We start from the raw sequence: 15,172 nt of genomic DNA on the forward strand, positions 1-15,172 counted from the left end.
TGCCTTCTTTAGGTCATGGCTCAACTTCACCTTATTTGCACCTTTCCCTGCACACCCCTTCTCCCAACCTGGAGTTAACATCAGACCTGGAGTGTGACGTCCCTGTCACTATCATGAGCCATACACCATTAACTGCCACAAGAGAAAAGCACTAGAATAGGGGAATAAGGGGCTGGGGAAAAGGTATGGGTAGGATGGATAGATAGGAAGTGCTAATAAACGAGGAGCAGAAGCAAGTGCCATCTCGATGTCCTCAGAACCCCCTGCCACCTTAGACCGAAGCAGAAGCTGTGACCTCTGTCTTCTGAAGGAGGGATGGTAAAACTGGAGCAACGTGCTGTGGGACTGGCCAGCCCCGCTCCGCTCCTTGCTCAGTGGCACAGAGCCTGGGCAAATTTGTGGCTATGAGGCAATGGTGGCATATGAGACACCCAGTGTTTTTGATTCATGCTTATCTTTATGACAGTTCATCTCTGCTCCTACCATGGACCAGCTCAAGGATGAATTATACCAGGTATCACTTTATTTCCTTTATATTATTATTTTTTAACCAACTTAACAAAAATAAACGAGGTGCACCACTGAGCCAGAAAAAGTCAGGACTGCCCAGTGAATGGAATCCAGTAGAGCCTGATGCTCAGTTGGGTGAGGGCCAAAGATATTCGTAAGATTGATTAATAATTCCCTGCCTGTGGACCAATCATATAGCCCGGTGTACCTTTTAAAACCATGGGAAAGATATGGATTTTGTCCATAAAATAAAAATCCTTACTTTAGAAATGCATTAAAAGGTACACTTTTATTAGAAATGAAAACAGCCACTTGTTTTGCCATGACAGTCACCTTCATCATTGATATTCATTTCATGATGAGAATTCTGCAGACAAATGAAGGTCAAAGCTACCCTAAACTCCACTTGGGAGGAAAACTATTATTTTTTTAAATGTTATCAATGCACACATATGTAGACATATAAATATTTATACAGAAACCTCCTGCCTAGCCAGTGAACAGAAATGGGAATAGAATGATGTGCTCTGGGAATCCTCCCTGTGTGACTGGACTTGCAAATCAGGAATGCATTGTGTTTCTTTTGCCATCCCTACCACTGTGGCTAATGAGGAAAGGTGAATATTTCATATAACATGAGCAGAAAGGGACTTTGGATTCTACCCAGTTTATAGAAAGGAAAAGATGAGAGGCCCCGGGAAGTAAGGTGACTTAAGATCACATTACTTAGTTAAACCTAAGACCTAGTTTTCTTGACTCTCAATCCAATCCGACTTCTGTGATATGGGAAGTATAATTAGAGTAGTAATCTATGGCATAGGGAGAGGTAAAACATTATCAGATTGGCTAGTAGAAGCAGAAGACATTACAGTAGTAAATTTAGAAGAAACTATGAAGGTTAACCAGACAGAGGAGAAAAAGAAAGGCCATAGGCTGAAGTCTGAAAATATTTCTATTTCCCTAAGCCACAAGAGTAAGGCAGGTAAGTGCACAGTAGAAATACAATCCAGAAGAGTCAGGGTCTTTGGATAAAGCTGCACCATGCATTTGAGTCCCCAAGCTACTCTAGGAACTGGACCCCACCTTATTGCTCAAAAGAAATAAATCCAGATAAAAACTAACCAGTAAATAGAGGCAGAGGCATATATGATGTAGGAGACACTATCTTGAAGGAAAGTCTGGGGAGGAGTTGGATGAAACTGGGTCACAAACAACAACGGGAAAGGAAACGATTTATGGCTGACTTTTGCCTAAAAATTGCAAAGCAAGCTTCTAGGTCTTATTGGTCTGTTGCTTCTCCCCTGGTTTTATGAGGAAGCAACGTACCATACTGTCTTAGTCTATCCAAGCATTGGCCATTGGAAGGAAACTCCAGATGCTCTGGAACCTCATGCTCCTGGGGTTCCATGGAAGAACCTTGGGTCAAGGAGCCACCCTTGCCATCACTTCAAGGACTGGGCCCAGCGAGGAGATGAGAGCCCAAAACATGAATAACAATAATAGAGCACTAGGCCTGCATTCCACTTCCGCATGTTTGTTGTGTTTGTTTGTTTGTTAATCATCACCAAAGGATATTTTTTTCATTGCTTTTTAGAGAGAGTGGAAGGGAGGGAGGGAGGGAGAAAGAGAGAAACATCAATGTGAGAGAGACACATTGATTGATTGCCTCTTGCATGTGCTCCCAGGACCAGAGATTGAACCTGCAACCTAGGTACATGCCCTTGACTGTGAATCAAACCCATGACCCTTCAGTGCACTGGCCAACGCTCTAGCCATTGAGCAACACAAGCCAGGGCCCACTTCAGCATTTTAAACCTTATCACAGGGCCACATATTTAATCTTTACAGGAAACCTGTAACACAGGTAGAAATTATTCATCCCTTTTAAGAAACGTGTGCACCAAGGCTCAGAGAATTGTGTATTGCTTGTGGAAGGACAAACCACTGGTAGCAAGGTCTGAGGATCTGCATTTCCGATCCAATTCTCCATTTTAGTGAACAGATTCACTACAGAATGGAGTCAAAATCCACAATAAATGCAGAGATTTTTCAAAAGGCAGCACCTCAAATTCCACAGAAAGTGTATATTTAAAGTTCACATAGTTCCTTCTAAATAATTCTTTCCAATGGAAATAGAAATTTTTTACATGAATCAGCCTGGTCTCAATGGCTGGTTTATTCTAATTACGATTTCTAGTGAGTGAAAATAAAATAAATCACTTCTCAAATTTAGATTTTAAAGTTAATGGAATGGGATGCATCTGGTAATTTGTTCTGTTAACATTCTATAATTGAACAGAGTTGGGAGGAGGCTCAAAAACAAGCTATACAAACCCTTTCATGGTTACTTCATACTCTTGCAGGATGATCACAATAGCAGCAGTTAAGATATCACTCCTTCTTGTTCCCTGAAAACCTTTCTTTAGGTAAGAAACAAAGCTATCAATGGAAACGCAGTAACGGTTATGACAATCTACCTGTGGTCCCTGGAACACATCTGTAGGGGCACATCCATCCCAATTCTTGTTTATGTTGGGTATCATCATTCCTTTGGTAGGGCTCATTGTCAAGGAATAGATGAATAAAGCTAATTAGGATTAACTATACTTATAAAAGGTGTCAATGAATGTTAAAGTGTCCCATATTTATGAGAGTTATGCTCTTTGCACTTCAAGATTCTCTTATAAACATATAGGCCTTTTAGTACATACTGTGTTTAATTAACCCAATGGTTAAAAACAGAAGCTACTTTCCTAACAGATGAGCTCAGCATGAGATATAATTTGTGTATTTGTTGCAGGCATATAATAATAAAGACTAATAATACATGAAAGATTAAAATATACAACTCTCAGAACTCTTAGTTACTACTATTAAGTCAGGTTCGATGAGCAAAACAAATATGAAAAACTACTTTAAAAGTCCATAAAGAATACTTAATGTGGTTTTTTGAGACAGGCCAGACAAGGTTCCTTACCTAAAATTTGCACATGGTAAAAACAACAACAAACATAATATCACAGGTAATAACTTTCTATTAATTTCATGAATATGTATATGTTTGTATATACATGTTGCTCAGGAAATAGCCATCAATATTACAACTGTATTTTTTCCCTAAGGTAGACAGATATTACATATTATCTGGACTTACCTATACCCATGAATGCGTTCCACTCAAAACAGAGGTAACTATGTTCTCTAAACCATCAAAAGTGATGTCGATCTCACATGTGAACATGTCTTCTATCAGCTATGAAATGGGTGAAGTTAAAATTTCTTACCATCCAAGCTGTGACAAAGTCCCCCATCCAGGTCCCCACAGCAGCTACCTTCATGAAACTCTCATTCCGGATGCCCATATAGTCTGTAATGATATATGCTCTGTGGAAACAAACACACAAGACATTGTCCAGACTCAGAGAGACATACAGTCAAAGCCGCCTGGCTCAGCAACATGCAAAGAGACTTTTCCTCTCTCGGTAAGCTTTCTTGCTTCCTCTCTCCACATGCACTTATAAACCGGAGAGGCTAGGACGGGCTCTGAGGTGTGTGGGTCAGTTCCAATTAGGCTTGAAAGACTGTGACTATGCCAATTACCATCTGCATTCCATTTTGAGCTGTAAGACTGACAACAGCTTTTGGAAAATCAAACAGAAATACTCAGCAAAGGCATCATTTCATGCTCACTCAAGCATGAGGAGAGCAGAAACAACTGTCGAATTAGAGTAACTTGAAAGGAAAGAGAAGAGCTCACTTTCCTTCAGTCTGTCAAGTCAGGACTATCGGAGAGGTGCTGGGATGAGGCTTCAGATATAATACCTGAAAAATGTTCAGAATAATGTCAAGATTTGGGGGAAATTTCCACACGATAAAGCAATGTAAAATGTGCTTCAAAGATATCTACTTTAAATTATTACTTAAGTTAACACTAGCCAGAAGACTTAATGTCATCACTCCTTCTGTTTGGCTAACTCTTATTTGCTTGCTAACACCAATTCATACTCTTCACAGGTCAAGGAGAGATTCAAAGGTACAACAAGTAATGAGACCATGCTTATTGTTGACTTCGCATTTTCATTTTCTCCTTTGATAGTCAAGATAATCCTAAGTATTATTTTTCCGTTCATTAATTTCTCAGAAAACTGTGACTCAGAGAGATCAGTTAACTTGCCTAATCAATACCACATAACTAATGAATGGCAGTTAGGAACTAAATATCATTCTCTCTCTAAGTTTGTTCCTCTCAGATTTTTTTTTTTACTTTAAATTGTGTTCCTTTTCATATATGCTAATACCTGTACAGTTTAGAGTACTAGTTGAACCTGATTCTTCTTAGATTAACTTTAAAACAACACATAGTAAAGAATGATATGTTTGTCATTTATCTACTAAAAGTATGAAGAAACACATATTTTGAAGCCATTGAAAGGCAAACCATCTCCAGGTCAGTCACTTTTTTTCTGGGGTTATTTCAGATAGTTTTTGTAATCCATAAAATAAACAGATAATGAAATAGTCTTATTTAATAACAAAAGCAAACTTATGGACTTTAAAAAAACAACTCTCTTTCAATATGCTTCATTCACCTACCTTGGAGGGTCTGCATAAATCTCTTAAGGTCTCACCCCAAAATTCCTCATGTCTAACTCCATGGCTTTCCATAGAAGCCAAAAAATGTATTGCTGCCATAAAGTGCACGCTTCCAATATGCCAGAGATTATTATTAGCACTTTAAATACTGTGTCTCCACATGTCAGCACAATGACATGTATTATTATTCCTGTTTCATCAACATGGAATGGAGGCTTTAGAGAGTTTTTGCAACTTTTTCAAGGTCAAGCATTTAGTAAATGGACAAGTTTTGCATCTAAATTTGACTGACTTCCAACTCTAGGCACTTAACCACTATGCCATACCTTCTTCCTACAAGTGCTAGGGAGAGATAAAAATAAAAATAAGAACCACAAAGGATAACCGCTCTGTTTACCAGTATTTTAGCAGGCATGACTTATTTCCTTTGAGGACAATTGATAAGAAGTCAGAAGAGCATCCAGAAGCTGCACCTCCCCAGAGCTACCACCAAGTCTCGGACTCCCACTGAGTTCCCTAATCAAGCAGCCTCTACGTGAGAGCCCCCACGTTAACTTGGAGAGTTTGGTGTTACTCCCGCCAGTACCACTGCTGCTGACAGTCCTGGGGCAGCGAACTCAGTGTACTCGGGAGTTTTAGCTCTGGGAACTGTCCAGCTCTTCTGATGACACCTATTTAGAAGAATATGCTCAATGCCACACCCCTACTTGTCTACTTTGCCAATTAGTTCTAGAATGCAATCGGCTAAGGTGGAAATGTCAGGGCACATTCATTGTGGTTGAATAGATGTGTATAAAAGAAGGTATCATTCTTTTATTCAGTATCTAAAAATAAAAATGAGATAAACTTGCAACATATCAATGATCCAGCCCCCCCCAAAAAAAAAACCCTAAGAAAAATAAATAAAATTACCCCCAAACTCTGCTTAAAGACATATGAGAGCTGATGAAGCAATGAGGATTAGAAAAACCGAGATACCAGATTGAAAAGAATCATGAAAAGGTGAGCTGTATTTCCTGAGGGGACATTTGCTGATTCCGGACTTTGCCTGGACAGAGGGCAGTCTCGGTGGATTGGAGAGACATGAGAAACTTAAGGAGCCAAGATCCTCCTGAGAAAGTACGGGCCCGGAAAGGAGCATGATACACACCTGGTTTTCCTTTCAAGACTTTTGCTAAATTATGAATTTGTTCAGGGGTAAGCTAGACACTCAGCAGAAAGTCCCTGAAAAGCATAGCAGAGGTCTGGCAAGTTCCCCACGCTGAAGAGATTGCTATATCATTCAGAACCTGCCAGATGGAATGGCCCAGGAGAATACACAGAGCCATGGAGGGCAGGAGAGAACTACAGATAGTCCTTGACGAAACTGGGAATCAGTCCTTGCCAGTCCATTCAATGCCTGGATTAAGGTGATCAGGTTCTAGTACTTCTACTTAACAAAGGAAGGAGTGAATCTTTTCTGAAAGAATGAAGTATAACTTAGATCCTCTTTATATATTTTTATATAACATCCAACATTCATTCAAACATTACTAAGATGTCAAGAAATAAGACCATGCCACTGAAAACCAAGAGAGAAAACAATATCTAGACAATAAGCTCCAGAAGGACAGGGAGTTATTTTGGTTCTTCTTTTCACTATTGGTGTGCTAGCACCTAGAGCAGCGGTTTTCAACCTGTGGGTCGCGACCCCTTTGGGGGTCGAATGACCCTTTCACAGGGGTCGCCTAAGATCATTGGGAATACATATATAATTATATATTGATTATGTGATTAATCATTATGTTTAATTATGTTCAATTTATAACAATGAAAATACATCCTGCATATCAGATATTTACATTATGATTCATAACAGTAGCAAAATTACAGTTATGAAATAGCAACGAAAATAATTTTATGGTTGAGGGTCACCACAACATGAGGAACTGTATTAAAGGGTCGCGGCATTAGGAAAGTTGAGAACCACTGACCTAGAGCTATGTCTGCATATAGAAAGTGATCAACATTTGCTTAATGTATGAATGAATGAAATGACCCCAATTCTTCACATTTATTTCTATATGGCATGGGTAGACCTATGCATAGTAAACCCTAGAAGCAGAATAAAATGAGATTGAGTCATGAAGGACGCTTCCACAGAGGAAGACATTAAACATGTTTTTAAACTATTTTGCATGTTCACTTTATTTCTCCACTGACATTTATATCTCCTTGACTGCAGGATAGCTGTCCCATGATCATCTACAGTGACGTATCAGCAGAAATCAAAGATAGGCCCTTCCCCTGTGGCTGTGGGCAGGTGATGAGAACTGGATGTTATGATAACAATGCAGATGAGACAGCACAGGGAATTTATGAAATAACTAATATATTTAAAAGTGACGAGGGACATATAAAAGTTAGTAGTTAATCTTATTTTTGCTGATTTGGAAAAATGTAAAGAATTACAAATATGCAGACCTGTCAAACTTTTTTCAATTATTAGTTTACTGATTTGCATATCCATTAACATTTAACTATATTTCCTGCTTAGGTTGTAAAGGACAAGGCATGCATACATTTACATCAGCAATTTGAACCAGTTTGAACATTACATTGGACTCATAACGTTGTGAGACTTTATACCCAATGATATTAGGCAGTGGTTCTGAATTAAATTTAATTGCTAGGAGGCACCATTAAAGTTTGAGTTTTGTTTGGAGTTTTTACCTAATTATTTCAACTATTCACACATCTTTTGCATTGTTTTGTATTTTAGATGATTATTTCTACTATGCATAGTTCTAAAACATTTTGCAGCTCTATCAGCCTTCCAAGTTAATATTGGTCACTAAACTTTTCTTTAAAAATTCTAAATGAATTTTTTTTCAGGCTACAACTTCAGGTTTTATGTCTTCTTGAGATTCCAAGCTTACCTGTCAATTCATAACAAATGTGTAGAAAATTTCAAACTACAGGATCTTGGAAAAGTTCATAATTATCTTAGCCTATAAACATGAGCTACCAAGACTACTGTAGCTCTCTCTCCACCATGTGAGGATACAGCAAGCAGGCAGCCATCTATAAGCCAGGAAGAGAGCTCTCACCAGAACTCATCCATGCTGGTACCCTGATCTCAGACCCCCAGCCTCCTGAACTGTGAAAAATAAATGTCTGCTGTTTAAGTCAGAAAAAGAAAAAAAAAAGACTATTGCACCTAAATGGTCATAAACTAAACAGACTCTACTATGAGCTAAATAGTCAATAAAACTGTAATACAATCACTCTTACAGGTGAGTCATGATCACTAGCAAAAAAAAGGTTCAATTCACTTCAGCCTGTTATTTATATGTAAGTGGATGCAATCATTGCCAAGTGATTTATGAGTTGAGTCTCTGAAAGTTTAACAGGAGGCAGTAAGCATAGATCACCAAACCAATACTGATTCATGCTTCACTGAGGATCCATCTGTGGCCAGATGGTTTCATCATGTCTCAGCTGTCTCTCCCAGCCATGTTTGGGCAACATAAACAATATGGGGGGCTTCACACATAAGTAAATCATGAATAAGGAGTTGACTTACATGATTACAGATCTGCATTAAACACAATGAAACAAAACAAAAACTCTAAAACATCCTGACAACTTTGAGGTACAATTGGTCACTACAAAACTTCAGGAGTTAAATCTAGATTTATTATATTAACCTTTTCTCTTTTTGTGTTTGTAATGAAAATATTAACAGCCTTTAGTCGAGTCACTTAGTCAACTATTATCCAAATAACCACATTTTAGTATTTTGCTCAAAATTCCTAGCTCTTGATTTTGGAAAGGATTTGATAGAGCTCAATGTATGTGTATGGACCTTCCAGGAAAGACCTGGGGTATGAAGCTATAGAGCAAAATCCGTTGAAATGTCAAAATGCTGCAGACAATTGATAGAAGTAGCCTGAAATGATTAAAATTGCAACTGGAATTAATATTGCTTATAGATAAAATACCACCTCAAATTCCCCAACTTTAGCCATTCATCCCTTCTAATTTCTATGAAGAAGTCAGATATAAAAAGACTGTAGATGGAGCTTTCATTGAACAACTCCACCAAACTTCAACTATACTTTTCATTCCTTACCTAGCTTCAGCCCCTTCAGTGAATTTCACTCATATTAGATGCAGAAACCTTAGTATAACATCAATTCCTCCATCCCCTTTAATCTCAACATTTGACTAGTCACCAAGGTTACTTCTGAAGGGCTCTCAAATCTATGGTGTTTGTCTTTCATCATCATTACCAATGTCTTAACTCCTTTCATAATCTTCTCTGTTCTGAATTACACAGTAGTCGCCCATTTTTCTGTGACTGTCTCCCCTTATTATAGAATATCTATGGCCACTAGAGTGACTTCTAGAGTTGTCATGTGGCATGACAGGGGAGCAGGAGTCCTGGAACCAGAAAGTGCTGGGCTTGCAAACAACCTCCCCACTCTAACCTAGGACAAATGATCAACTCAGTCAACACCCAGTCCCTCATCTGTAGAACGGGGATTTAAAAATACCTTCCCTTCACAGGGGTTTCTTGAGGATTAAATAAATTATTTAAAGCTTCTAACAACTATTCATAATAAGCATGTTAAAAAATGGTTTCTCTTTGGCCTCCTGATTCCTACCTTCTAAAATAATTATAGGCCCTGTCTGGTTTGGCTCAGTGGATAGAGCTTCGACCTGCGGACTGAAAGGTCCCAGGTTCGATTCCAGTCAAGGGCATGTACCTTGGTTGCAGGCACATCCCCAGTGGGGGGTGAGCAGAAGGCAGCTGAACGATGTTTCTCTCTCATCGATGTTTCTAACTCTCTATTCCTCTCCCTTCCTTTCTGTAAAAAATCAATAAAAAATATATTTAAAAATAAAATAATTATATTAGTTCCCATTGTCACAGAGTAAAAAGACTCTCCACTCTTTCTAAGCCATATTCTTTTTTAGACGCATCTCCTTCTATCTAACATCTCCTTTTTTTTCAGGCTCTGCTCCTCACCATGAAATCAGTCTCTCTCAACATTCCACCATTCTATGATGTACCTTAGTATCTGTGTGCAGTGCCTTCTTTGTTTGAAATGCCATCCTCTTTCTTCTGGCCTAAGATTAGTAACTCAACCTATCCACTGAGAAATCGCCTGCCATTACTCTTAAAAGCCATCCCTCCCCTAGTGTTACTATGTCAATTTGAATATACTCCTATGTTTAATACATTTCCTAGAATATTTTAATGATTTTTCTCATATTGCCTCTCTCTCCCAAAAGACTTGGTTCATCAATACAAGAGCTAGATAGTAAAGACATTCATTTTATCCATGTGGAAAAAAATTATTTTACTACCTTGCAAATGGATACTGCCAAACTACATTTGTTGTTTGTTCTTTAAAGTAAAAATTTAGAAGTTTGCAAAGTTACAAAACAATATATCCTCAAAACTAATTTTAAAGTTACAGAATTTTTGTGGTTATTCCCCAAATTTTTTTTCCTTGTTCAAATTTTTTCTCAACCTCACTAATACTCCAGAAATATACAATCTAACAAAATGCTCAAGCCATATTATTCTGCGGACTGAAAGGTCCCAGGTTCAATTCCAGCTTCGACTCCTGATAAATTAAACACTATCAACATACTTCATGTATCTTTACTAAAGTCATTGGACAAATAATAGAAAGCACAAAATTTGTAAATCCTGATCTTGTTTCCAAGACAATCCCAATAAATCTCAAAGGATTCCAGAGTGTCACAAATTATCTAAAATTGATTTTATATCTAACTTAGTCATATTTTAAAGTTAAATAACATTCAATGTTTATGACTATTCTAATAAAACTTATCTGAATTGTAAAAGTGAATTGCAAGCTGTGCCAGAATGGCATTAATTAATTTATCCTACATAATGATGCTTCCTTCCAAAGTAATTAGAGAGGCATAAAATACTTATATATTCTGCTAGATTCTGATGCTACTCAAAGTAGGACAAAAAAACAAGTTTAACTTTAATCAGCATATGTCAGCGAAGATAAATGTTCATGGCTGTTTAAAGGTCAAGATAGATAAGAAATAATGGAATAAAAACAATGAGACATAAATACAATAACTTTGGGCAGATTAAGCATATATCCACTTAGTGGAGAACAGAGAGCTGGAAAAAGTTTCACAGGAAGTTGGGATAGGCACCCTAGAATTGAGTTTACCAATAATATGAGTAATTTGAGGTAGCATACATAGAATCCAAAGACTTTCCAGGTGTTAAATACTCCTGGAATGCTAAATATCACACACCCTTCACCCTCAGCAACCCCTGGATTTGAACTCTCTGTATAAGAGCCAAGCCTATGGCTATCTCCTTAGTCTAATAATGTCTAATTGTTATCACATGCCCTTCAAATTGGAGGTGATATCACTTCATTGCTCTAGAAATTTGCTCTGCAACTTTATTAATTATGCAGCTTCATTTGCACTAACAATGAAGAATTCCAAGTTCTGCTTTTGCAGTGTGTGCCTCACAAGTTCCACCACACCAGCCTATAGAAAGAACAGAAGGAAATAAAGCGACATTGCCCTCCACCTTATGAGCATTTCAGGCCCACAAGGTTCTTCCAAAATCATTCAAATGGTTTTCAGAGAGTTTTATTTGTGCTGCTAGAACTTTTAGTTACAATAGTGCTATTCTCAGTTGACACTGATGTCAAAGATGGTTCCAAAGTGATCCTGTTCTACTGATGTCCGCCAAAGCTGTGCTATAGCTATTCATGTTGTCAGTGTGCATGCCAACATCCAAAGGTACTGGTATCTGTGCCAGAGGCAAGGGAGACATCATTACAAATTCTGTTACTGTACCCTGTACCACCTTCACCAATCCTGAGTTCCATCACCAGTACATTCTCATTGCTCCACTGTGCTGGTTGAAGGTAGAAGTTATACCTCAAAGAAAATTAGCCAAGTCTGCACCTCGCAAAAGCCTATTATCATTTGAGGGGCCCCCAGTGAAGCAGCCAAGTTCCCATCAACCACAACTCCCTTGGTCACAAGTCTATTCACAGACTTCCCAATCATATTTTTATTGGTCACTCTTAAAAATGAACAGACTTCAGATATCATATATTTGAAAAAAAAATCTCCAACAAAATTTCAAAAAACTCAAAACTAAACAAAAACAGGGAAGTCAGAGGATATAGAATATGCAGAAAGCAGAGAAAAAAGTATGAGGCTATAATTAAGATATTTTTCAGACCTGCAAAGTCAAAATTCAATTATAAGTTGACTATAAAAAATAGTTTTATCTAAAACTAAAGCTCCATAAAGGTTGAAAGTTCGAAATGTTGAAAAAATATACAAACAATAAAAATATATGGTGTAGCTACACTAATTTAAATGAAGGCAAAATGTATTACAGATTCACACAGAAAATGTGAGACATCAACAAAGAGTAAGTCCTTACTTAAAATAGTCAACAGATTCTGTGACTTTACAAAATAAAATATAATGAAACCAATTTTACCATAGGCTAATTTATATAAACAAGAATTAAGTTACTTTAATTTCTGTATTTGGGGGGCACATTACATCATCCTGATAATTTGAAACTTTTGTCATTAGTAAGGTTCCCTCTTAGTCAGGTTCTTGAATGTTTTTCTCTACATCATTTTGTTATAATTGACAAAATGCTATGAAAAAAAAAGGCAAATTCACACAGAAAATGGGAGATATGAACATAAAGTACTCGCTTAACATCCAGTGAAAAGACTTAAAATCTATCACTCTCTAGCAAGACCAATTAAAATATGAGTCTAAAAGGCACAAATAACCAATGTCAGAAATGAAAAAGGGGCATCGCTACAGTTGCTGCAGAGTTTAAAACATTTACAAATTACCAAAATGTACATAGGAATACAAAAATAGCTCTAGTCACAAAACTGAATTTCATAATTAGAAACTGTCCCGCAAGAAAATTCCAAGCACAGATGTGCACAGAGGCACCAAGAGAAATGTGCAGGAATGTTTATAGCATCATTATTTATAATAGCCTAACACTGGAGACAGCCGGAATGTCTAGCAACAAAAGAATGGAAGGCATAGTCATACAATGGAGGCTATTCAACAATGAAAATGAAAAACACACACACACACACACACACACACACAAAAACGCAAAACTACTACTATACAAAGCCTGGATGGAGCTTAGAAGCTGTATTATAAAAGAAGCCAGACCAAAAAAAAAAGAAAGAGAGAGAGAGAGAATATACTATGTAGTTACAAGCACATAATGCTTAGAAACAGGCAAAATTAAGCCACAGTGATTAGGAAAGTATTATAAGTGGTAAAACTGTCAAAAATGCAAGGGAAGAGCAAAAAAGTAAAATAGGGCTTACTCTGGAGGGAGAGAGAGGTTTTCTATTGGGAAAGACAAGCAGAAGGCTCTGGGTTGCTGACAGTGTTCTTTTGTTTAACGTGAATGGTGATACCATGGGTCACATGGGCATTCACTTACAAATATCTTATAATAATTCACTTTACAGTCATGAGCTACACATAGGTGTTCTGAGTACTTTTGGATAGGTATATTATTTCTACATGTTTAAGAATTATGAAAACATAAAGTACCTAGCTATTATTATAGAAAAAGATTAAGAAATGGTAGTTACAGCTGTCACTTTTAGGGAAAATACTGCATAGCAAAAGATCAACTTAGCTTTGGGGAGAAAAGTAATTTTATATTGGATTGGAGGGCGCCACAAAGGCAAGTGGGGGAATAATAGATGATTCCTGAGGCGCAATGAAGTCTGGGTGCGTGTTGGGTGTTGGAGCAGCTCAATGAGTGCAATATCCTGGCCAGAACAAGGACAATATAAAGGAATAATAAAAAATGAAGCTGAAATTAATGATGTAGTGAAGGGCATTAAGTACCTACACTGCAGTTCAGCCCCTGTTTTGAAGCCTGCGGACAGTTCACATTTGGAATTCAGGTTGAGTTTCTTTCACAAGGCACTACATTTTAAACATCTTTCTGCTTTTGAACTAACCATGCTTCTTTGTCTCTCTTCGTGGAAAAGTGATGGCACAGCCGTATCAAAGCAATGGCTACCGTTTTGACACACATAATGCCCGTAAGGCAGAGAGTAAATCAAGTGCCATTTGAAAGACCCATAAAAATGTATATCTGCTTCATTGACTTCAATGTGTGGAGCAGAAAGTCACCCCGAAGCCCTGTTCCCTCAGCTCCATGAAGAATCACCTGGGCAATTTCCCAGGAGTTCACTTGTTTTAGATGAGAAAGGTACTGGCAAAGGAGGACAGGAAAGAGTATAACAAGCTCTGGTGAGTCCAGCAAAGCTCTCCAAGACCCCGACATGCAGAGCTGGCCACCGGTGAGGAAATGGGTGATCTCCCTCAAGAGGCGAAGTATGAAGGCTTGTTAAGGCTTGACTAAGGCCCAGGGGTAGGGAAGAATGACAAGGACACTCCCAACACACACCATGAGAAAAGTGATGGCCAAGATGCTGACTCAGGGGCATGGATGGGAGAGCTGTTTCCAGCACCCAATGTGACTGATGGCAGCTCTTCCAAACCTAGCCATTCTGGGATGAGGGACCCTGCATTGTGGCTATGCAGGGTCTGGGCCAGGGAGGACACCCATGCTGAGAGGACAGGAGCCCATGTAACTGTGCAGTTGAACGCTTGCTTCAATAGCAACACCACGTGGCAGCAAGACACACGCAAGTAGCCCTGACCGGTTTGGCTCAGCGGATAGAGCGTCAGCCTGCGGACTAAAGTGCCCCAGGTTCGATTCCAGTCAAGGGCATGTACCTTGGTTGCGAGCACATCCCCAGTGGGGAGTGTGCAGGAGGCAGCTGATCTGTGTTTCTCTCTCATCGATGTTTCTAACTCTCTATCCCTCTCCCTTCCTCTCTGTAAAAAATCAATAAAATATATTTTTTTTAAAAAAAGACACACACAAGTAGAAGAATAGTCAGAGGGCAGAGCTTCCTCTATGGCTGGTATCTGATAAGGCATCAAAGTGAAGGTTGATTGGTTGGGTAAAACTTCAAAA

General features: G+C 38.3%; 1 protein-coding gene across 2 annotated transcripts in view; it reads right to left on the reverse strand.

Moving 5' to 3' along the window:
• Positions 1 to 15,172, reverse strand: part of TMEM117 (transmembrane protein 117) — a 427,129-nt gene that overhangs the window by 199,687 nt on the left and 212,270 nt on the right. For both annotated transcript variants that reach the window (XM_070407800.1, XM_070407799.1), the window contains exon 4: positions 3,795 to 3,894. In XM_070407800.1, coding sequence (XP_070263901.1) covers positions 3,795 to 3,894 — 100 coding nt within the window. The remainder of the gene's footprint in view (positions 1 to 3,794; positions 3,895 to 15,172) is intronic.

This window comes from Myotis yumanensis, unplaced genomic scaffold, assembly GCF_028538775.1.
Source record: "Myotis yumanensis isolate MYYU_CA2020_CCGP unplaced genomic scaffold, mMyoYum1.0.hap1 SCAF_3, whole genome shotgun sequence".
Lineage (NCBI taxonomy): Eukaryota > Metazoa > Chordata > Mammalia > Chiroptera > Vespertilionidae > Myotis > Myotis yumanensis.